The following is a 25336-nucleotide window of genomic DNA, read 5'->3' as shown; positions in this document are numbered from 1 at the left end:
AATGGGTCAAAACATGTTTATTCCAGTTTCGAAAACATTACATTGATAGGAGTTTGATCAAGGTTGTCTAAAAAGTTTCCACTTTGCATTAACTGAAGATGAATAATTACTTGTGTGTGTTTTATTTCATCGGCTATTTGGATGATGGTTTTTTAGTAACGTTTGTTCAGCACCTTTTACTCATTTCCTGAGGTGTGAAAATCAATGCTATTCCATTACCATGGTGTTTCTGTTCTATTGGTAAAGTAACGATCATTTTCATTGGCAATTCTAGCATTCGGGGTGAACAATTGGTCAAATTCTAATGCTTTCACCCTTAGGCTGTGAATGAGGAGCTATTGAAGACAAGATAGGAGAGTAAAGGTAATTGAATTGAAGCCTGTTTTTCCTTATTCAGTTGCAGTGTATTCTTGAATACGCTGGCTAATATGTTCCCTCAAGGCTGCCAAATGTGGTTTCATCACTTTCATGGTCTCACCAGCCAGCTCCCTAAACAAACACAAAATAAACAAATGCAAAACAAAGCATGTCAGCGATTAGTAACAAAAAATAAACAAAAACCATGAAATACCAAATAAGTTCTTGTGTTTTAACAATGAGCAATTCATTGGATGATCAGCAACTGTGCTCAATAACTACCCCAGTGCAAGAGTGATCCCTTTGGAAAAGAACCTATTGTCGTTTCCTTTTCTTTTAAACTGTTAATTATTGTTCATGATAATCATTCCTGCCCCCCTTTTTGGTCCTTCTTTATGAGTGAAAGTCATTCCTCCCTTTAGGCGTGTATATTCAGCCACGATGGCCTTCCCACAATTACTTTTTCTTACTTGAAAGCAATTTTAAGGATATTTATCTTTGTAATGCGTGACCCAGTAATTATCTTTCCTTTATGTTTAGTTTTTAACCTTTCATGAGGGCAGTCATGTCCATAAAGAGCAAAAAAATAGGCAAAAATAATGATGTGGTATTCTCATTGATTCTGATGTACCACTCTTTGTCGCTACAGAGGGTTGCTACTGCCGAAGCAGTTTAGTGGAAAGGGTGATACTGGGTGGTTTTTCCATTGCCATCCCCACAATAGTTATGGCAGGAATTTGTAATTTCTTCATGGTGCTTGCGAGACAACTCGCCTATTCTCTGTGAAGGACACTTTGGGATCTTTAACGTCCACAACTAATGCTGTCATATGAGACGCCCAGTTTAATATCCATCCGAGAGACGGCACACACATTGATGAATCACCCTGCCTGTGAAACACCGGGATGACAGTTTATAGCTGTGTCAGCATTCAAACTAAGGCTAGACAGCTTAGAGCGAGTGTTTACCTCGAGGCCATCTTATCAGCCCCTGAAGTAGCATGGGGGTCATGAAAAAAAAAAGTAAACACCAAAATGCTATACACCACAACAAGCAATGTGCAATCACCACGTGGGGTTGCAAAAACCTTTCTCAATAGCAGTCTAAGATGGTGAATTCAAACATAAAAACAGGAAGTGTAGTGTTATTTACTTTGTAAGTTCTCCCATTCGAGAGGAACGAATTTCTCCAAGGATCATTTCAATTCGAGTTACCGCATTTATCAGAAAGGTTTTCACGTGCTCTGGAATCAATTCTTTGAGCGTTGTATCTTCATCTGGAGGCTTCGCCTCGGACACTGGAATTAAACACACGCACACACATACACACACCTTGGATTGAATATACAGAAACCGTTGATGTTTTTTTCAATTGTAATCATGCTTCGTGAAGTGAGAATGTTTGCAAAACTCATGATATTTGTATTTCATCAGCCATTGTAAGGAATTGTGAAAGCATAATATGTTAACGCTTAAAGTTCAAGGGCTGCAAATAATCAGCCAACTTGTTTTTTTACAGTGGAAATCAATCTGAACCTGTTTTCTATTGTTAAAAAAGTTTTGTTGTTATTATTATCATCATCACACATGCAGAATATTATTACACAAAAAGATTGCAAATGCAGAATTAGTCCTTTCCTAAATACGCATTTAAAATTAGTTACAAGTGTTGTTGAGTGAATCGAAATGTAACTAACTACACATGCTTCATGGCATTACTGTAAGGGTTCAACTTTTAAACCTAACACTGTGTATATTTCCTTGCAATGTAATGTCTTATTTTGCTGCAACTTTGAACAAACTTTTGTAATTTCTGAGGAATTGCTGCGGAATTTCGAACACAATCATCAAGATAATACATGGTGAATCACATGGTGAGGAATCATTGGTTGATTCGTCTTGTGAAATTGTTAGTTATAATACAGCGTGAAGTTATAATGTGAACTTACCAATCAGGAAAGTGCAAAGCACAGTGGCCAGGCCCAACAACAAAATTGTGGTTCGCATTTTTGCAGGATATACGGTCACCAGCTGAAAAAAACAAAAACACATCATGGCAACATTACCATTTGCAAAGATTGTGACGCACAATGAAGTGATTTGACTGTATGCAGTGAAAGGGAAAAACTGTGAATTACTTGTTGATATTACAATATACCAGAGAGCCAAATCACACACACACACACACACACACACACACACACACACACACACACACACACACACACACACACACACACACACACACACACACACACACACACACACACACACACACACACACACACACACACAATTTTGATATCCTGAGAGAGGTGCAAATAAAGACAATTTGATCAACCGAGCCTCATATTGTTATTGTGACTTCACCCGAACAAAAAAGGGACATGGGGAGTTAAAAAAAAAAAAACATAGAAGGAGAAAGATAAGACAATTGAACATGGAACAATAGAATAAAATTTAATAAAAAACTAAAGAACAATAGAATAAAACAATATAACATGGAACAATAGAATAAAAAACAATAGAATAAAAAATAATATAGGCAAAATTTGTAAACACATGCAAGTATAAAGCAACACTAGTTTAAGCCTTAATCTGAGCATCTACTGTACCAGTGAAATAGACTGGAGATTTGCAAAAAAATACAAGGTTTGGGAGAGTCTTGCTCACTTTTATATGCATTCCTTATCTTTGTAGATTGTTAGGGGGATGAGGTGGAGTCATGTGTGATGTGCGTTTGGGTGATGTGTGTGTGATCATTGACCCCAACATAATATTGTTGATCTTGTTGTTTTTGCAAGCTTTTACCAACTCATGTGATCATCTCTTAAAATGGAGGGTAGAAATACATTGCCTTGAAAACGATTCACTTTTTAATGTAATTTCAGCAAGATAAATTAAAATGAAACCCCAAAAATTATTTCTTACTTACAAACACAACCCATCACTCTGCTGACAGGGATATGGAGAGACAGAGAGACAGAGAGACAAACTTTGACTTTTGACTCCTTTTATTATAAAAATACAAAGAACCAAAGGAGATAAAACAAAAACAAGTTTCAAAGAGAAATCAACAAAGTCATCGAAACGCCAAAAAAAAGCAATTCAAAACAAGAAAATTTCAGACACAAGGAAGGAAACACTACACATAAATTTCTAATACATTTACATTTATATTTACATTGCACCATCTTCCCAATACACCAAGTTTCAACAAAGGTATTAATATTTTCATTATTTCTGTAATAATTAAATTCTAGTTTCAAACGAGTTGAAACCAGGGATTGGCAATGTAAAATCACATTACATTGCTTAAATGGTTTGCCTTTCATTTTGGCTTTCCTCGACAGGTAAATCGCTAATTTTACCTCCGATAGAACATAGTTCAAAAACATTAACAACTTTTCATTACCTGAATTGACTCTGAGGCCAAAAATAAAAAAACCGGAGTGAAAAGGGGACATTTACCCGATGAAATATATTGTTCAATAAAAGAAAAAGGGGGCACAATCGTACACAATCAATATATCCATGGAACAAATCTTCAGTGATGTTAGAAAAAGGACAAAGCGCTGATACAGCAACATCAATTCGGTTGACAAAGGTGTTTGTTGGCAGTGACCAGTGAGCAAGTCTCCATTGCAAGTCACCTGACCTTTTTGTTATTGGTGTGCAATACATCGATTCCCATGCAGGTTCAGACGGGGTGGCATACGGCAAAAGCGTTTTCCATCTCAGTACTCCTACTGCAGAGGTATTTATATTAATAACAGAAAGACAAAAACGATAAATAGATTTACTGTCAAGATTACTAAATAAACAAGAAGCAATACTAAATGGAGATGGAGTAAACCCAGTGAATTGGACAAGTAAGCTCGGAAATGAAGGCTTATTGGGTAGCCATTTGACCTCAGTACTCCACTGCAACTCAAGTTTAAAGGATGTATGGATGACATCTACAAGTACTTTACCGACAGCTCTTAATGACCTGGTGCCAGTGATTTCAGCAATTTATTTAACAGACTTCCAGCAACAATTGGATGTGTCGCGACGATGCCAAACATTTTTGATACCAGCTGAAATGAAGTTTTGTGAAAAACAACGGCTTTTGGGAACATTGGGAAAGAGTGGGTTGAGGAATAGAGGTTCTCCCACAAACATTTTAATATTGTCACGAATTTGGGAATTTGATTGCACACAACATTCAGGTTCCTTTCGTCAGTTATGTCGATAAGTGCTTGTTCCGTAGATAGCTCACCTTCCATTGCTTAATGGGCAGAAACCGATTAGATGCGCTGTGATTTCATTTAATAGTTGGGGAGCGATCACGACACAATGGAGACGCCCCTCCCCCTCTTCTGCGAAGAGGAAGAAGAGCCCTCCCGTCCTGAATCACGGGACGTAAACAACTCCCTCCCACCCGCCGTTGTGCGGGCACGGGGGGACGAGTCACGCCGGGAGCGGGGGAAGGGTGGAGGAGAATAAGGAAGAGATCCTCAGTTGGTTCGAGTGGTTATTGAGTGAGCTTCGGCTTGGCTCGGTTTAGGGTTGAGGCTTTTGAAGGCTTTTGAAGGCTTTTTGCTTCGGCTTGGCTTTTCAGCAGGCCTTCGGGTTTTGCTTGGCTCGGGTGGAGGCTTTTTGGGCTCTGCTTTGTTCATCGGAAAAGAGTTGAGCTGGTTGCTTGGCTGGCTCTTCTTGGTTCATGGAGCTATTTGTTCTCCGCTTGGTTCCCGGCTTAGTGCGACTCATTGGCCTCATCTTGGAGGTGGTTCCTTGGGGAAGCGGCGCATCGATGGGAAGGATCAGCACCTCGTCTCACCAGCACGTGTTGAGAAGCGCGAGAGGATTCGCTGGAGCTCGGGAAGGATCACGGCTCATGGCGATTGGATCCAGCTTGCTCTCGCTGGAGCCGGGGTCCGAACAGCTTGAAGACCACATGAGGTGGAGAGGTTCGAGATAGGTTCTGGGTTTCAGCTCATCTGTCCTCCGAGCTGGAGCCCTTTTTAAAGGCCTCAGCCACCATTTCTTGGGTGTGTGTGTGTGTGTGCGTCCGTGTGTCCGTGGGCCCGTCTAATAAGTAGGAAACTGTTAAGTGCTTTGTGTGCTGTAAATGATTGCATTGCATTTCATATAGTCGGTATAGTTCTGCTCTTACGTGCTTCCCCTATCGCCATTCATTCATTTCTTGCATTGCTTGTGTTCAAATAAATGTTCCCCGTTGTTAAATGTCACCTGCTCGTTACGTCCCTTCCTCCATTGGGCTGCCTTGGTTGCGTTCGGAATGTTATCTGGTTTTTAACACCGATAAGATAATCGGGTCCGACGGGACTTGGCGATATATAACCGCTCGGCAATCGCATACGAAACGAGCTGTGTAAAGCGGCTCGTTTTCGTGCAGGTCTCGTTGAGGTGTAGATCCCCGGCATTTCTGTCTGTGCGAATAATTAGGTATATCGATAATTCGGCGATTGACCCTGAAGAGCGTGGACAGAAGAGTTGGCTGATCTATGGTGTGTTAAACACACCGTAGCTGGGTTTTGGCGTTGATCCGGAAGCTACGACTGGATTGCCATGGTCGGTGGGCGCGTGGCCGCGATTCGCTAAAAGCGGTCGCCCGCACGCCGAATGGGCGAGAATCCTCAACAGTATCATACAAATCCCTCTGGCGGGTCACCACTACTGCTTGCCAAGCATTCAACATACTCTGGTAAAACAGAGGAAGGTTAGACATGTCAATCTGTTTTGATTCAATTAGGAACAACTCAAGGCCGTAGCCAAACAATCCAGCTCGTCTCAATATTCGTTATGTCACAGGGCACCAGGGCAGTTTTTCCACATTGATCACTCGTTGTATCGACTTCAGCCAAAAGGCCATCAGACGACACTTTACGTCAATGAGCCCTTGGCCACCATCAGACAAGGGGCGACAGAGTAAATCTGACTGCAACCAATGATAATCATTCCAAAATAAATTTTCCAGTATCTGTTGAATCTCTTTAAGCAATATATCTGGTGGCTGTAAACAGTTGAATTTGTGCCACAAGGCAGAGGTAACTAAAGTATTAATAATTAGTATGCGACCTCTGAAAGACATTTGCGGAAGGAACCTTTTCCATTTGTTAAGACGTTTGGTTACGTGATCTACCACTCCTTCCCAGTTAATAAGGGAGTACTGATAAGGGCCAACTGAGAGCACCGAGGTCAGTCTGCGATCGGCAGAAGGTGGGATTGAGAGTGCTGCGACATGCGCGATCGGCTTTCGTGAGGAGCAAGCTGAAAGAAAGGCAGGGAAAGGACTGCGTGAGGTCTGTCTGCCCTCGGCTGGATGAGAAACGACAAGTGGGTGTCGTGATCTGCTGTGTAAGGGACGGCTGTGTCTGTCTGAGATCTGCATCATGAAAGAGGCAGGAGAAACGACTAGTGGGAGTCGGCGATCGACTTTTATGAGGAGGACATCGGCAGGTTCATCCGGAGTCCAGTGACGGAGCCTCTGACTGTCCCTACTCACCTCACGGCTCGACGACATCTGGGAATCCCATGGACCCAGCCTGCGGAGCCCAACACCTCGATTTGGCCTTATCTGGTGAACAGGCAGGCCTGGCCTTGTATACTGGACCTTGTGAGAAACCAGTTGAAACCCACCATCAATCTGACGGTCTTGTGTCATCGACATTACGCGGGGTCAGAACGCGCTGAGGTTGCGTGTGCAAGTGGTGCCGGGAGAAGAAGGAGGACGAGAGCCATTTTGCCATGCGGCGTGTTTGAGCTTGGGTGCTCGAATCCGTGGACATTGGCTTGTCACGAGCCACATTCGGGCCTTTGACACTTTTCCTCTCGTCCATGAAGCATCACCAAGTACTCTGTGTCTTGTCTGCATGTTGTTTAAGGTTTATCTCATTAGGGTCCCCTTCGAAACCCGTAATCCGTAGCTTCCTAGTTAAGAACGGGTTACAGATTAATTATAACATTGTGAATGCTTTGCTTGTGTTGTGTTTTCCCGATGTGTCCCCAATAAATCTGGCTGATTTGTATGAAGTTACCACTTTGAATTAATTCGTGCCGCACCGAGGAACGATCCGCTCGATTTGGATATAAAAAACAAAATGGTTACAGACTGGCAGAATTCGCTCGGTCTCTGACAAAACCAGTTTGTAACCGGGGTCTATTCCCCCAACTGGTAAGGTCCAGGTGTACGTTGGTATCGCGATTCGAGGCGCGTGACCCGAGGCCTGTGCCGAAGCAGCCGGCGTTATAACCCCGGAGACGGCGGTGGTTAGGGTGGTGCCGAATCTGTAACATTTGGCTGTCGAGAGTAGGGTGCGAAAACCCAAACTGGTTACGGACAGTGATTGACATCACTCATCCGAATCCCGCCACCACTGAATCCTTAACAATACCATCTATCCAGCCTTGCAAGTGCTATCGGCCCGTTAGCACACCGGCACCATGTATGACTGTACAGTGCTGCTGTACAGTGTACGGTGCTGCATGTGCCAAGCATCGAGTAGACCAAGTGATGAAAAACAACAAGATATGTGTTAATGAGATTCAGGATGTGGTTCTGGTGTATTTCTATCCAACTTAGGTTCAAACGTGCAATTGAAATCTCCTCCGATACAAATACAGTGATCAAAGACTAAACTATGGAAGTAATTAGCCAGATGTGTAAAAAAAATCTTTACGAGCCCCGCTCTCACTCGGAGCATAGACATTAAGTAAGGTGAGGTGAAATCCTTGATACACGAACTCTTATGATGCTAAGTGTCCTTTAACTATTTCAAGGAAACTACACGAGTCAGGAACAAACCCTGGACGAAGCATAAAGGCAACACCCGCCGAGACAGAAGACAAATTGCTAAAGAAACAAACCCCCTTGTTCAGGCAGAGCAAGTCAGACTGTGAAGTCTCCGTTATGTGCGTTTCTAGCAACAAACAGACATCCAGATGTTTCTGAAGCAACAAGTTTCTAACTTGGTTCCGACGCAAATGGTTAGCACCACCCCCATGCATGTTTAAGGTGCCAAAAAGCACTTCCTTCCTTTTCATCCCATATCATGGGGGGTTGGCAGCTGTTGAGAATATTCTAAACCTGCTTTTGTAATAAATCTCCTCAGTCTGTGAATTTGTGGTTTCGTTATTTCAAAATCTTTAGAGTTCCTAATTATACACTTTGCAGTCCGTGTGAAGGAGAGCAAGTCAGGAAAACTAGTGATACCCGTGCACATGCACGGGATAGCAGTACAACATAGCTGGAAGCAGACGACAGACCGTACACGGGGAATGAAAAAAATACGCATTGTGCAAAATGCAAGTGGTACTATGGAACGCCAAGACTTCCCAAACAGCATGTCCGCTAAGTGCCACAGCAATTTCATAGGGATCGTGTGACGGCGAGCCGAGTTTTTAGTGTGCAAGCTTGGTATTATAATGGAGATGTTGATGAATGATGACATTCCGCTGCCTAAACATCTCATTCAGAATGGATACAATAACCTGGGGAGATATCTGTAAATAATCAGATGATGATTGTGACAGATCAGTCACCTCCATGTCATCATCATCTGAAGCAGACAGTTCAGATAACCTTCCACTAGGTTCGTAAGTATCACCCTGGACCTTTACCAACTCGTTTACAAACACGTCTAAGAGGGGTACCGAGTGATGCACGGTGGTACTTTGTGAGTCCTGTTTAACACTTTCATCAACATGAGATGGGGCCTCTAATCCACCATTTTGTACAACTGCATCGGGCACCTCTACCGGGGCCTCACAAACTGTATGTTGATCATTTGTTGGGGTGGTAACATCGAATGGAGCCGCAACACTATTTTGGGTTTTTTTAAAACAGGGGTTTTTTGGGGGGTCGGGATACGCTACACTATCGAGGCTTGTATGAGAGCTAACACACAGAACGTACAACAAGGAGAGCAGGACACAAGAGGGATGGGAGAGGGAAGGAAAAACGTGTGGAAGAGAGACGTGAGATCTGTGGTAGGGAGAGGGATAGGGTAGGGTACAAGATGGACACTCCAGGGACTTTCATGAAGGAAAGCAGGGAATTTGAAGGTGGGTTTGGGGTGGATTAGTGGGAGTAGAAATGTTAATTGGCCGAAGGTTAATCAGGGTCCTTTGTAGTTAATTAGCCGAATCAACTCAGTTGATCATGATGATCATTTTGATGCATCACATTCCGTATCAGAATGCAATGGTTTGTTCAACTATTGCGTTATTTTGGGTAGAATTCCCCCCAAAAAATTCCCCCCTCACCCCTCTTCCCCCCCCCACACACAACTCATCCATAGTAGTCTTAAAGGGTCTACAGGGTCTTTTGGGTCCTCAGGGACTTTTGGGTATTTTCAGTCCTCTGGGTATTTGAGTCTTCAGGGTCTTTTGAGTCCTCGGGAATTTTTGGGTCCACGGGGTCTTTGGGGTTCTTGGGAACTTTTGCGTCGTATGGGTGTTTTGGGTCCTTTCTTGCATCTTTTGGGTGGCCTAGGTCTTTTGGCCCTTTTGGGTCCTCGGGGACTTTTGGGTCATCTGGGTCTTTTGGGTCCTCAGGAGGCTTTGGGTGTCTTAAGAGTCTTGGTGGTCTTAAAGAGTCTTCAAAGGTTGAAAGGGTCTCAGTGGACGAAGGGGTCAAAAGGGTCCATTTTTCTGAGAAACACCGTTAGAAGGGTTCTTCTTCTTCATTTTTCTGGATGGACGGATGGAAATAGTCAGATATTGAACTGACCGCTTCAAAATTGGAGTGCTTTATGGTTAACAAACCGTTGTGGCCTGTTCAAAGTCAAGGAATTGTTAAACAGACTGAACAAAATGGCAGTTGAAGACCCCAGCGAGCTGAAAGAGGGCTCCCCAGGATGGTGCACCACCATTTTCATGAGGATTATTACTTGCAAAGTCGAAGATTTTTTGGGTGGTCGCTTGACTACCGTTATTGGGTGGTCGCTACACTACCGTTATTGGGTGGTCGCTACACTACCGTTATTGGGTGGTGGCTAGACTACCGTTATTGGGTGGTCGCTGGACTACCGTTATTGGGTGGTCGCTAGACTACCGTTATTGGGTGGTCGCTGGACTCCCGTTATTGGGTGGTCGCTAGACTACCGTTATTGGGTGGTCGCTAGACTCCCGTTATAGGGTGGGCGCTAGACTATCGTTATTGGGTGGGCGATAGACTATCGTTATTGGGTGGGCGATAGACTATCGTTATTGGGTGGTGGCTAGACTACCGTTATTGGGTGGTGGCTAGACTACCATTATTGGGTGGTCGCTGGACTACCGTTATTGGGTGGTCGCTAGACTACCGTTATTGGGTGGTGGCTAGACTACCGTTATTGGGTGGTGGCTAGACTACCATTATTGGGTGGTCGCTGGACTACCATTATTGGGTGGTCGCTAGACTACCGTTATTGGGTGGTTGCTAGACTACCGTTATTGGGTGGTCGCTGGACTACCGTTATTGGGTGGTCGCTGGACTACCGTTATTGGGTGGTCGCTAGACTACCGTTATTGGGTGGTCGCTGGACTACCGTTATTGGGTGGTCGCTGGACTACCGTTATTGGGTGGTCGCTAGACTCCCGTTATAGGGTGGGCGCTAGACTATCGTTATTGGGTGGGCGATAGACTATCGTTATTGGGTGGGCGATAGACTATCGTTATTGGGTGGTGGCTAGACTACCGTTATTGGGTGGTGGCTAGACTACCATTATTGGGTGGTCGCTGGACTACCGTTATTGGGTGGTCGCTAGACTACCGTTATTGGGTGGTGGCTAGACTACCATTATTGGGTGGTCGCTGGACTACCATTATTGGGTGGTCGCTAGACTACCGTTATTGGGTGGTCGCTAGACTACCGTTATTGGGTGGTCGCTGGACTACCGTTATTGGGTGGTCGCTAGACTCCCGTTATAGGGTGGGCGCTCGACTATCGTTATTGGGTGGGCGATAGACTATCGTTATTGGGTGGTGGCTAGACTACCGTTATTGGGTGGTGGCTAGACTACCATTATTGGGCGGTCGCTGGACTACCGTTATTGGGTGGTTGCTAGACTACCGTTATTGGGTGGTCGCTAGACTACCGTTATAGGGTGGTCGCTAGACTACCGTTATAGGGTGGTCGCTAGACTACCGTTATTGGGTGGTCGCTAGACTACCGTTATTGGGTGGTCGCTAGACTACCGTTATTGGGTGGTCGCTAGACTACCGTTATTCTCAGGTTTTCCGTCTGTCTGTTTGTTTGTATGTAATGGACAGCTCTGGAGGCCAGAGGAGTCAACCGATTTTGATGAAATTTGACAGGTAGGTTCATACCAGGATCTAGTTCTATGCTTTTGAGCACCGTTGCTATGGACACCACCGTGGCCTAGCAACAGGACTTTGAATTTTTTGAAAGAATCCTAAAAAAATTTTTTCGAAAATCAAAAATCGGCTCCCAGGCTTTTACGTGCACTATAATGAACCTCTGTCAAAAAATTTCAGTCCGATCCATCAAAAACTGTATGACTAGTATGCAATTATGTAGCGACCACCCATGTCGCCTACCGGCTTGTTTTTGTCTGCCTGTCCGTTTGTCACCTACAGATCGCATTTCTAAACCGATCTTCACGAAACTCTACCATATGGTAGAGTTTGTCAGAAGGAAGAGGCCTATTGTTTTTGAGGTCAAAAGGTCAACATCGGCCAAAGGTCAACAACTTAGGTGAGATTTCTAACATCTTCAATTTTCATCCCATTGACTTGAAATTTGAAGAGGATTTATATTTCAGGTCATTGAATTTAACCACCAATTATTTTTGAGTTCAAATTTGTTTTATGGATTTTGTAAGTATTGTGCTCTGCACGGTGTCTTCTTGTTTGTTTGTTAACTTGCTTTCTTCTTTGTTCAGGCGATATCTCAGCCATCCTTTGAGCTCGGAAGCTGAAATTTGGGGATAAAAGAAGATGTGTTTTGGCAAAAAGAGTATTTCTTATTTTTTAATTAATCAATTTATTTATTTATTAATTACTTATTTCTTCTATTTCTCATCCTGGCAATATCTCAGGCACCTTTTGAGCTTGGAAGCTGATATTTGGATATGACAGTGTCCAAGTGATTTGGCTATAAAGAGCATTTTTGATTTATTGATGAATCAATTAAATCGATTAATTATCTTTTCTCTTGTTTATCCAGGCCATATCTCAGCCATCCTTTGAGCTCGGAAGCTGAAATTTGGGGATAAAAGATGTGTTTTGGGAAAAAAGAGTATTTCTTATTTTTTCATTAATCAATTAATTTATTTATTAATTACTTATTTCTTTTATTTCTCATCTGGGCAATATATCAGGCACCTTTTGAGCTAGAAAGCTGTTATTTGGACATGACGATGAACAAGTGATTTGGCTATAAAGGGTATTTTTTTGATTTATTGATTAATCAATTAATTATTTAATTTTTGCAATTAATAACTTCATTTTTAAAAAGTTACAGATTTGGTTGAAACAATGGTTTCGGTATGCTATTAGCCAATTGATAAAGAAGACTTCTTTTTTAACGATTATTATTTATTTGTTTTAATTATGCAATTAATCAATAAATTATTGTACACCACTCCCTCCCAATTCTGACTCTACGTGCTGCACGGTGAGGAAGTCTCATTTGTACACATTCACTTCAGAAGTACATTTGGACACAAAGACGAAGCAGCATTTGTGCACATTCACTTTATAAGTACACTGCTCCCTCCCAATTCTGTCTCCATGTGTTGCAAGGCAGCATCACCGGGCGCCAAATGCACCCCGGCGATGCCGCGCACTGGAGGATTTATTTATTTGGCATGGAAGGGGCGTACTTTGTACTTCTACTTGTTTAATTTATTCTTAAATTATCGCTGTTATAGCCTGTCTCCTACGCAGCGTGAGATGGGGTTTTGCAATCACGTGTGCGTGCAGGTGTGCGTGCAGGCGTGCGTGCGTGCGTGCGTGCGTGCGCCGTAACTTTTTTTGCATTCGAGCTTTTGTCATCAAATTTTCAACAAAGCTTTATTGTGAGAATTTGGAGAAGACAACTTAATAATTTGGTCAAAGGTCAAAGTCACATAAAATCATCAATTTTCAAACAATTGACCTGAAATATTAAGAATTTGCATATTGGGTGACTGAATTGGTTCACCGATCAAGAGCTAGAAGCAGATTGTTTTTTTTCAGATCAAAGGTGAAGGTTGCATAACATCATCAATTTTCATCTGATTGACCTCACAGTTTCATAATTTGCATATTATGTCACTGAATTGGTTCACCAATCAAAAGCTAGAAGCAGATTGTTTTTATCAATCTAAAGGTCAAAGTTGCATAAAATCATCAATTTTCATCTGGTTGACTTGAAATTTGAACAGGGTTTGCCTATCCGGTCACTGAATTGGTTCACCAATAAAACACTAGAAGCCAATTGTTTTGAGGTCAAACGGTCAATGGTCAAGGTCACAAAATCGTCAATTTCCATCTGATTGACTTGAAATTTCAGCAGGGTTTACATATTGGGTCACTGAAGCCAATTGCTTTTGAGGTCAAAAGGTCAAGGTCGCCTAAAATCATCAAATTTTTTTGAATTTTGTTTCGCTATTTTTGTCACATTTAGCATACAGAAGAAGAAGATGAAGTAAGCTGATAGGTCTGTAATTAAGGGTATCAGTTTTTTCACCATGTCTATGTAATACGGTGATGCTGGCTGACGTCAAAGCAGACGGAAGATGACCTCGGGCAAATGATGTGGTGAAAAGTGCAGAAAGAGGATGTGCAAGAGCAGCAGAGCAGGTTTTAGGATATGTGAGCGGATGCCATCCGTTCAGTTGCAAAATCAGAGTCCATGATTTCCAGAAACTTTTCCACATTCTCAGGTGCCAAATACACCGAGTCCAGGCACATTGGCTACAACTGGGTAAGGTGGGTACAGAGAGCAAAAGGTTGTGGACACAGGATATGGAAGCAAACACAGAATCAAGGCATTTGGCCTTCGCATGAGTGGAGTCAGTTGTGATGCCATTTCAGGAGATGGAAAGGATGGAGGAGGAGCATACTTCAAGACAAACCTAACAAGGCACCACCAAGTTTAATTCTTTGCTTGCACCACTCTGTCCATGGAATACAATTACCTTATTGTGTCTTTGGCAGGGTTTGGTCATCTACAATCCTGCCTTGGTCATCCCTTCTACTTTTGCTATCCCCCCTGGGGATGATATGGAGTTTTTCGAGAGTTTCATTGTTCGACAAATTTGTCAAATTTTTTTTAAGGAATAATGTTTACAAATTAATCTCCTTGATATTGCACAACTTTTGGTTAGAATCCAAATTTAACAAAAAAAAAAATTGTTGAAGTCTCTCAGCTGCTTTTGTGGCAGGCTTATTAGTTGTTAGGTCAGTTTATACAGACTTTGTGAAGTAAGCAATAACGATGAACACATATTCAAACCCACCTTACCTTTTCTCCAGGTGTAGGAAATATATACACAAGTTTGAGATAGCAAGTGCTTACATATTTGTTCCATACGTAGGTGCACAAACTGGACTGACAGGTTGTTTGTTTTAAGCTCTAAAATTTATTGGTCAGATATTGCTCTGTCAGTTTGTATGTCAGTCCAAAATGATATACTCCTGGTGTGATCCCAGATACATTCAGTCCACAAGTGCCAATTTTGTCGTGTGATTTTTCTCTATCTGATATGGTGAAAAGTTCGGAGTATCAGCTGACGTCTTGAAGCATTCTTTCAACACCACAATCCATCTTTCAGGAATGTTAATTGCTACTATTACCTTGAGAAGCCCCATTAACTTCAAGTAAAGTTGCAATGAATCCTCAAATTTCCATTATTAAGACAGCTAAGACATTGTGGATGTTCAAGTGGCAAATTTGATTGGTCATTATGACATAAAATGCTCTAACATTTTGTCCAAGTACTGCTAAACATAAGTTTTTTTGAAAGTGTCAGAAAGGCAATTTGTGTTCTCCAGTGCTCAAGTATATAATTCAATTGAAATAAAATAAAGATTTTAAAGATCATAGAAAACTAGATGGTATCCATAGAATACATACCCGGCGTCGTCTTGAGAAGGACTTGGTGCGAGCCAACTGCTTTGCTGTTAAGGTTTTCGTTTTAAAAAAATCCAATATGGCTGCCAGACCACATGACCGATGACGTCATCTTTATCAAACCACATTTCCCATGGATAGTTGATCAATTAGTTAAATTTTGCATCGATCGGTTGAGCAGTTTCTCCTTCGGAGATTTTCAAAGATTTTACCTTCGATCCAATATGGCTGCCATGTGAGACGTGATTGTCATTTTCATGAAAATCCTATTCAAATTTCAAGTCAATCAAATGAAAATTGAGCATTTCCTAAATTTGGCCGATGTTGATCTTTCGGCTTATATTGACCTCAAAAATAATTGCTGGTTGAATTCATTGACGTGATCTGAAAATTTTATTAAAATTTCAAGGATATCAGATGAGAATTGACAATTTTTGAAATTTGGCCGATGTCGACTTCAAAATTAATTGGTGGTTGAATTCAGTGAGCTGAATGAAAATCCCCTTCAAATTTGAAGTCAATCGGATGAAAATTGACAATTTTAGACATTTGGCCTATGTTGACCTTTTGGCCGATGTTGACGCGAAAAATAATTATTGGTGATTGAATTAAGTGAGCTGAAATAAAAATTATTTTCAACTTTCAAGTCAATCGGATGAAAATTGAGGATTTTAGAAAATTGGCCTATGTCGACCTTTAGCCTATGTTGACCTCAAAAGAGTGACCATGATATCACATGGTCATGTAACATGTGGGAAAGCTTCAATTTCCTCCATGGAACAGTTTTCAATATACGCTCTTAACAAAATGCAGACACGACATACACCATACGTACGTACGTACGTACGTACGATGTACGCACGCTACCGATTGCTTAACCCCCCTGCTTTTCGCTTCGCGAGTGCAGGGTAATAAATTCCGGATATATAGCCCCCACCCCCTCCAAGTCTCTGCAGGATGTGCACAGTCCACCAGCAACTCTCTCCAGGTGAAACTGCCAAAATATAGAACCACTGCTCACCTCCACTCATTTATTCCTCTCTTTTCCCACCTGGACAACCGCCGAACACGCTCTCTTCGATCTCATTCTTCCCTCCGAGTCTTCAAGACAGCTGTTCACTTCCATATCAGGTCATCCCCCTTCCAAAGCATGATCTTTTCTACACCCGTTAAACCACCCCCACCCTTCCAAAATTTTGCTTATGTATCCATCTTGTCCACGCTTGCATTCTCCCCACCTCTCATCGTTGCCTGCATCCATTGTTTGACTGTCTCCGTCTACCTTCTCCCTCTGCCCTGCTATTGGCGTTTTCCCTTTTTCCTACTGTTCCCTTTATTATGTTGTGTCCTGTTCTGTTTCAGAGCTCTTCCACGAGCCGAGACAATGTATAACTAGAAGGACACTCTTCGACGTCACGACGTCGCCTGATATGCTTCCACCCACATTATTACATCGTTACACATACTTTTTCCAAGTTTGATTTAAATCCCTGAACCCAGATGAAAAATATTAAATAATTCTGGCTGGCAGACCATGCGTTCGATCAGGTTGAAATTTAAAACGTACATTCCCCATGATGACAAGATCATAACAGTGACGTTTCACATCGATTGAGGAAGTGGTTCAAGAGAAATCATTTTTTTTTTAATTTCTGTTCAATCCAATATGGCTGCCACACTATGTGACCTATTATTTATTTGTGAATACCCTGGTATCTCCAAGATTTGGGGAACATGTGGGTGAAGTTTCCCCTCGATCTGTGAAGCCGTTCCAAAGAAGACAATTTTAAAGGTTTATTCTCCAAACATAGGGGGCAACACCCCTGGGCGCTCACCGGTAGTGACTGGATAAGATAACCAGGCAACCATTGGAAGGCATGGATGACCCGCAAAATATGTAACGGAGAAGAAAGTAATTACCTATACATTTTTTTTCATGCCGTGAACAAACTTTGGTACATCATGGGTGATAAAGGTTGTAGTCAAGTTTCATCGAAATTGTGTGTGGTTTCAGAAAAGAAAGCAAATACATATTTTTGAGGGCAACCTCCCGTAGACCCCTTTCGACCCAGATTTTTTTTTAAAGCCATGAGCAATCTTAGGGTTAGGGTTAGGGTTAGCTTTAGGGTTAGGGTGATGAACGTTATGTTAAAGCTTCATCGAAATCGTCTGTGTAATTTCAGAGAAGAAGTTGAAAGTATTTGTGGACAGATGGACGACGCGCCGTCCCTTAAGCTCCCCAGAACCAAGTTCCAGGTGAGCTAAAAATCATGAACTTCAAATACCATTTGGATTTTCGTGTCTCGCCTTGCCCGATATCTTCTTCATGTTATCATCCGCTTGAAAAGACTATTTTCTTCTCAAAGCAAATCCTTTTTGAATATACTGTATTGATGAAGAAAATACTTTGTCGATACATCTGATTGAATGTGAATTGAAATGATGAACAAAATTTTGTGGTGAGCACCTTAGTAGGCAGCAACATATTTACTCCCATTACTTTCATGATGTATTTTCTTACCCATTGAGTATCTCGTGGAAGATGGAAGAAGCAAGAGCAGATATTTATTTCGTTTCATCGTTTAAAGCTCTGAAAACTCAAAAATAATTACTGACAAGCAGAATGACAAGCATGGATTCTGTGATTCTTTTCGTTGTTTAATGTCACAATGTTCTCTTGCAAAGTGATAAGAACCAAGTAATTTGCTTTGCTCAGCTCATGACCGGGTTAAATTCACAGAGCGTGACCTCAAACACAGCATTTTGTTTTTAAGCTGACAGCGGAAAGGGGCATTGTATTTGCATTGCAATTCCAAAGAGTTGGCTGAATGTTCGCTCTCAAATGAGACTTGCAATCCATCAACCTGAAAGTAAAGTTATTAAAATATTTCATGTAAAAAAAAAAAAAAAGGATTGCCAATTTCAATGCACCTTTTGGGGAAAGGAAAAGTTACTGAGCTGAATTAATTTCTTGACCAAAGATATATACTTCAAACTATGAAGGATCGTATAAAGTGCTCCGTATCTTTCCTTTGTTGAGCATCATCGAGCAAGCTCCTCTCCTCATATCTTGCTTCTATCAGAGACCCAAATGTCACATGCCATTCTTGTTAATTCTTATAACATTTCAAACTGCAACCTTCACTCACTGTTCCACTTCAAAGGAGGAGTCTGCGTCTACTCCAACATCAACATGGCTGCCGTGCACCTTGTGGACCTCGAATCACCAAACTTTGATGTCATCTGGCTGAAGATTTGTCTCCCGACCATCACTATCTTAACTGTTTCACTCTGTTTTCACTTGTAGCTCTTACATTTTCCATTCTTCATGATTTGGAGCAAATTATGACCCACCCTCCCCATATCCCAGATCGTCATGACCGCACCACCAATACCTTGGATTTATTCTTCACTTCCAATCCGTTGCATTACAACGACACAATTTCACCTCCAATTGGTTTTTCTGACCACAATCTTGTGAACATCACTTTACTTACCACCACTTCTTCTAATCCGACTGCTCCGACGAAATTCCAGTATTGGCATTTCAATAATACTGACCGAACTGGTTTACGAAACTTATTTTCTGACTTTCCCTGGAAAGAGGACTGCCTCTCCTCGGGCGATGCCTCAATCTCTGCTGTGAACGTATAGCTGAGGTTATTGTTAAAGGAATGGAGGCTTATATCCCCTTCTCTTTCAAGTCCATCTCTCTGACCAATTCTTGGTTCAATAATTCCTGCTCTCCGGCCATTCGTGCAAGGGATGCCGCATATCGGACATGGAAAAACTCTTCTTCCTCCGACTCGCATTCAGCTTTCATATCCGCCAGAAATCATTCCAAACATGTTAGAAGATGACTGGTTGTCACATTTCTTTTGAATAAAGGAATGCTTCGCCTCACAATTTTCACCAATAGATCTTTCTGGTCCTTAGCTAAAATTATCTCCAACAACTTCTGTCGCTCGACCTTTCCTTCGCTTCTCCGTTCCGATGATACGATCACTGTCTCTCCGACCGATAAAGGAATTATTTTTGGTTCTTTTCTCCTCCAACTCCACACTGGATGACTCTAACATTCAATCTCCCTCTGATGCTCCCCCTCACAAATTCTATGTCCCTCCCTATAATCTCTTTTCATTCAGTCAAAAAATACTCCTCTCTCTGGACATAAGCAAGGCGTTTGGGAAAGATGACATTCCTCCCCACGTCTTGAAGGAATCTGCTTCAGAACTTGCACCCGTGCTTGCTCGTTTGTTTTGTTTTTGTTTAAAACCACAAACTTTTCCTCTTTCCTGGAAACATGCCTTCGTACAACCTATTTTAAAGAAGGGTGATTCGTTCAAACCCTTCTTACTACCGTCCTATTGCTCTGAATTCTTCTGTTTCCAAAGTCTTTGAATGTCTTCTCAATTCCCATTTCCTCAAGCATCTTGTATCTCACAGTCTTTTATCTGACCACCAATATGGCTTTCACAAGGCAAGATCTACAGGTGATATCCTTTCTTTCATTATGAATTTCTGGGCCTCTTTTTGAGAGACTTTGGGGAATCCTTTGTTGTAGGCCTTGATATCTCAAAAGCCTTTGACAGAGTTTAGCATTGGGGTCTGATATCCAAACTTCCCTCTTTCAGCTTTCTTCCTTCACTCTGCTCTTTCATATCGAGCTTTCTCTACAACCGCTCTGTCTCCATAATTGTTGATGGTTCAACATCTCCCCCCTTCCCTATCAACAGCGGTGTATCTCAGGGTTCCATTCTGACTCCAACACTCTTCCTTCATTTTATCAATGACATTCTTTCTTCCACAAATAACCAAATGCACTCATACGCTGATGACTCAACATTACATTCCTTCATCTCTTTCCCATCTGCCCCGTCTTCCCTCACTCGATCCACATCTCATTTGATCACAGCCACCTCTTAAAATTCGGATTTGGACATCTCCCAGTGGGGCAAATGTAATAAAGTTAAGTTTAATGATTCTAAAACTCAATTTCTTCTCATCTTCCTCTCTCTCTAAAACTCCTCTCAACAATCCAATCTCCTTTGAAAGCTCAAGAATTACACCATGTGATACAATAAACCTACTAGGTATCACTCTCACATCAAATTTTTCCTGGAATCCATACACTACACAAATAGTTAAGTCTGCCTCGAAGAAATTAGGAGTCCTGTTCAGATGTCGAAGATTCTTCTCCTCTGAACAGTTGCTCCACCTATATAAATGATTAATTCGTCCTTGTATGGAGTCCTGTTCTCATCTGGGGAGGTTCCAGCTCCATATTCTTACTGGACAGAATTGAATACAAAGTTACTCGACTTGTCAACTCCACCAATGTGACCTCAAAACTCGACCCACTCAAATTATGCCACATCGTAGGCTCTCTCTCTTTTCTACAGATATTACCGCAATAACTTGCTGCTTGTGTACCTCCACCATTAGCAGGACCAAGGAATACTCGAGAAGCCACTACATCACATTATTATTGTGTGGCCATTGGCAACTCAACGGTGGGCCGTAACGACGTTTGTTTCTTCCCTTCCACTGCCAAACTCTGGAACTCTTTACCTTCTCACATCTTCCCAAACACTTATGACCTTCCCCTTTTCAAAAAACAGATTTTTTTACTTCCTCAAAAACTCTTAGACTATTCTCTCTTTCCGTACTTTTCTATCAATGCAGTTCTTTTATTTAAGGCTTGGCCTCGACGAGGACTATTCAGTCCGTGCCTATAGCCTTCAACGTTAAAAAAAAACAATCTATCATATTATAGCAATTGAACAAGCTGTTCTGACACTGCAATGTGTGACACAATGTAAACCAATCAATGAGAAGATATCAACACTATCATTCAATCACTATTGGGATTACCCAAAAAGATGTAGATTTGCTGCTGCTTCTTTTAAGAATGAACAGAGACCTTGAATCTGAAATAAGAGGTCAGTTCTACTGTATGTCTATCGATATATCATGGCTTTCAACTTTGTTTGGCAAATTGTTCTGCTCTCCAAATTTTCTGCCAGTGTCATCAAAGGCCACCTTCATTCTTGGCTCATTGACTTCTTTCCCGCATACAATCAGCAAATATAGCACTCAACTGTATCCTTTCAACTCCTCTCCCATTGGAAGCTGGACTGCCCCAAGGTAGCATCTTTGACCAAGTTTTTTTTTTTTTATACAAACATCAATGTTGATTGAAAAGCGCAAAAACAAATGGCAAAGAATAAACAGACATAAAGTCAGGCAAATTGGGAAACAGCGGCACAGAACATATGGAAACACCACATCATCAAGAGAGGAGTTGTTTTGGTGAAAGGGTGACTGTGTCAGTGGTTGTAGTAAAGTTTAGAGGTATATTTTGGAGAAACCATGAAGTGGCAGTGGTCAGTATACTTGTAATCCTGGAGGGAATGGCTTGAGATACAGACTTCAGAAGGTATTCCACATTGGAAAGATGAGGTGGGGGTGTGATTGAATGGAGATGAGTGTTTATAACAGAAGATAATGAGAACAACGGCTCTTGGTAGGGCGCATACCTCTGCCAGGTGGAACAGTTTACATTCCTCAAAGGACCTTAACCAGTGTCGAATCGGCTTGTTCTCGTCACCGACCCAACTCATCCACCAAATTTTGTCATCACCCATCTGCAATTTTTTGAAATATCATGCTACATATCGTTTTTGGCCCTATTGCTCAATTATGAAGAATCACGTAAAAAAAAATTCTTGTTTCCGGATCTGGATCTTCACCAAAATCAAAACAATTCATCCTTGGCACACAACCAACCGTTCCACCAAGTTTCGGCCGAATCCATCCATAACTTTGTGAGATATCCTGCTCACAGACAAAGAAACAGACAGACGGGTGAAAACACAGCCTCCGTCCAACTTTGGTGGGGGAAGGAACTAATGTCTGAATGGAAAGTCCTTGCCTCCCGACCATCCCAAGTCTCATCTTTTTCTACACCATAAAAGGCGCTGTGCATCTTTCCGTCCGAGTTACACACATTGGATGGACAATTAATGTTCTGGGTGGAGCTTGGAGCGAAGGTTCTGGACGCAGCTCGGAACGGGTGCAGATTCGTTCTAGGAAGCCAAGAGCTTAAGCTCTCTGCGAAGCTTACATCTTGTTGTAAAGCTTACTGCATTGTAAGGTTCATACCTGCAAAGCTTACATCGTGTTGTTTAGCTTACTGTGTTCCGAGGTTCATATTGAGCCACGAGGCCATCGGTGTGACCAGGCCCATTCCACGTTTTATCAACATTCAAGCATAACTCGTTAAAGATGATAAAGTGGTCAGTACATCTCTCTTTGTAGCTGATTGTAAGACTTCATGGAGTAAGAAAGATTGGAATGTGTTTTGTACGCGTTTTCTTGTAAACGCATTGCACGTCACGTACATTCGCGTCATTAGCATAACGTGTTTCAACGCCATTTGAAGTCCGTTTCCTGTTCTTTTGATTTATTGTATTTGATCTATAGTGGAACTGTTGTGCAATTTCTGAAGTATTGTAGTTACAAAACAGCATCATTCCTTTACGGTTTCACGGAGTCTTTGGGAGATTTTTGGAGCTTTTAGGAGCTTTTCGGAGCTTTCACGGAGCGTCTTTGGGAATGAATAAATGGCTGAAGGCTTCTGTATGAACACTACTCCTTGTGTCTATATCTGCATACGACATCCAACGAACCTGTGATACTTCGATTATGAAACCCCAAACGACAGAGAAGCACTTGCTGTGTGTGGCTCACTTGGTGCGGCTTGCTGTTGCTCGTGGCTTGCTCCCATGATACAATTGCAGAGAATTTACATCCTGACCGGATCAAGCATTGCTGAGTCGGATTGACAGGAAATTTGAAATATTGACATTTTGGCCTCCTCCTGAAGGAATTTATAATGATAAAGAGAACATCATCAGTCACATGGTCTGGCAGCCATATTGGATTAAAAAAACAAAAAACGAAAACCTTAAAAAACAAGAGTTGGCTCACACCAAGTCCTTCTCAAGACTGTGCAGGGTATGTATTCTATGAATATCATCGACTTTGAGAAACGTATACCAGCACATTATTGCAGATTCCTGATTATTCATTCGTATTCCAAAACAGATGTGAGAAGGGTAGTGGAGGGAATAGCAATGTATATTGAAAACACATTTGTGTATTTCCAACGTGATGGCCTAGTTTGAAAAGACACCTTATGTGATTCATTATTTATTATTTATTGAAATTGATCAAAAATATGGCAAAAACATTTGCAGTTGGAGTGATTTATAAACCCCCAAATGTTAATTCTGATGATTTTATATATGCATTGGATGTATTATTGAATGGTCTGTTTTCAGAAAATAAATCCTTGTTTATTATGGGTGATTTCAACAAAGAACTCCTTCATTACGGTATAACATAAATAACTCAGCTCAACACTTTATCAATTCACACCTTAGAAACTTTTGTTTACCCTTCATCAAGATAACACCTCATGTTACGAGATCCACAGTTACACTGATTGGTAATACAGGTATCCCACACTTCACGAGGGGGTGGAGTACCTTTATAACATTTCATATGTGAACCTTCTTAAAGCGGGAGCTCGTTTTGCATTACTTGTTTTGGAAAAATTACATTTCATTTCTTAATCATCATGTTTCTGTTTAAAAGCAAAGCCATACGTGGTCCGTCTAAAAAGTAACGGGACTGAGCCTGCTGTGTGCTCCACTTACACAACTTGAATGGACAGGTTGCGTCACAGTCTTTCGCAGCATTCCAGAAATATATATGATTGGTGATGGTTGACTGCACTTATTGTGTGATTTTTTTACAGGTCGTGGTTTACACGTTGTCTTGTCTGAGTCGTCGCGCTATGAGTCGTGAGCAGAGAGCCAATCTGAAGTTTCTTGCCAAGTTTGGCAAAACACCTTCCGAATCCTTTGCAATGCTGCAGCAAGTCTACGGGGGAAGAAACAATGTCACGAGCAAATGTGTTTTATTGTGACACGAGCAAATACCGCCCATCGCTTCGCTGACGAAAACACTGAGAGAGGAGAAAAAAGAGGGGGGAGCTAGAGAGGGATGGGGGGAGAGTGAGGAGATGGAGGGGAAAGAGAGAGTGGAGGGAGGGGAGTGAGGAGGGAGAGGGAGTGAGAGGAAGTAGGGAGGGTGAGGAAAAGGGGTGGGGGTGGGGGGGGAGGGAAGGCAGCAAGAGGTGAGAGGAAGGGAAGGCAGACATGCGGTGGAGCATCAATTACAATCATACTGTCGCATCAAAATGATTCTGCAGAGAATAACAGTGAAGATGGAAACAAAATAATGTCTGAAATCCATTTCCTACCGGTTAAACTAAAAATACCACCCGGAGACAAACACCGCCCAGACGCAGCTGGAGACAAACAGTATGTACTGCATACAACCCAAAAGCCTTGAGTACCTTTCACTAAAAAACAATGTTACATTTATATAGACGTTTCAGGGAGATGTTCACAAACATTAGTTTTTATAAGCTGCGTGTGATTGGTGGAAAAAAATTTGGCTCCGTAATTTAGAAAATAAGTTAAAATGGCAAACGGCTCAGAAATCGGGCGTTATCAAATATATTTTTCTTTGAAACTCACAAAGAGAAACATATAACCTTTGTAAAGCAAATCTGAAAACCGAATGTTTTAGAAACAGGTGCGTGAACAAACAAAAACCTGATGGAACCTCCGTAAGATATGGGATGAAGCTTTGCCACCACGGCACCCATAACAGGTATTGCATGCCCACACACCTGCGGAGCGACCCTACAGATCCAAATCTACCCATATGTACCAAGTCTGTGTGTGCTGTAAATGTACTTCTACCTTGTAGTAACTGTCGAATGCACACCCCAATCGGGACACGAACTGTACTGTCTAGCTCGGTAAGTGGCTTAAG

The 25336-nt window shown here is 41.8% G+C and overlaps 1 protein-coding gene and 1 long non-coding RNA gene across 4 annotated transcripts in view; one reads left to right on the top strand and one right to left on the bottom strand.

Moving 5' to 3' along the window:
* On the bottom strand, nucleotides 1–17960 carry LOC147031283 (uncharacterized). Of its 2 annotated transcripts, XR_015052676.1 has the most exons (5): nucleotides 17946–17960; nucleotides 2972–4105; nucleotides 2306–2387; nucleotides 1510–1654; nucleotides 1–489 (listed from the first exon to the last, which is right to left on the bottom strand). XR_015052676.1 is itself a non-coding variant. In XM_085861096.1 (4 exons), the coding sequence occupies exons 2-4, from the start codon at nucleotides 2361–2363 to the stop codon at nucleotides 390–392; spliced, it is 303 nt and encodes a 100-aa protein (XP_085717222.1). In that variant the 5' UTR covers nucleotides 2364–2387; nucleotides 2972–3076; the 3' UTR covers nucleotides 1–389. The 2 variants fall into 2 exon arrangements, 1 of the variants encoding a protein (XP_085717222.1); XM_085861096.1 differs by lacking the exon at nucleotides 17946–17960 and having other exon boundaries at nucleotides 2972–3076.
* LOC147031282 (uncharacterized) overlaps nucleotides 11941–25336 on the top strand; it is a 90397-nt gene continuing 77001 nt past the window's right edge. For both annotated transcript variants that reach the window (XR_015052681.1, XR_015052697.1), the window contains exons 1-2: nucleotides 11941–12061; nucleotides 17608–17680. This is a non-coding gene — a long non-coding RNA (uncharacterized LOC147031282). The remainder of the gene's footprint in view (nucleotides 12062–17607; nucleotides 17681–25336) is intronic.

Source organism: Eptatretus burgeri, chromosome 2, assembly GCF_056783735.1.
Source record: "Eptatretus burgeri isolate ZD-2024b chromosome 2, Ebu_testis_v1, whole genome shotgun sequence".
Classification (NCBI taxonomy): domain Eukaryota; kingdom Metazoa; phylum Chordata; class Myxini; order Myxiniformes; family Myxinidae; genus Eptatretus; species Eptatretus burgeri.
This window is presented reverse-complemented; position numbering and strand designations above follow the sequence as displayed.

Coding starts and splice junctions, on each gene's coding strand:
- LOC147031283 (XM_085861096.1), bottom strand. CDS start 2,363: ATGCGAACCACAATTTTGTTGTTGGGCCTGGCCACTGTGCTTTGCACT. Junction 1,655..2,305: donor GCTTTGCACTTTCCTGATTG/GTAAGTTCACAT, acceptor GTTTAATTCCAG/TGTCCGAGGCGAAGCCTCCA. Junction 490..1,509: donor CGAATGGGAGAACTTACAAA/GTAAATAACACT, acceptor GTGTTTGTTTAG/GGAGCTGGCTGGTGAGACCA.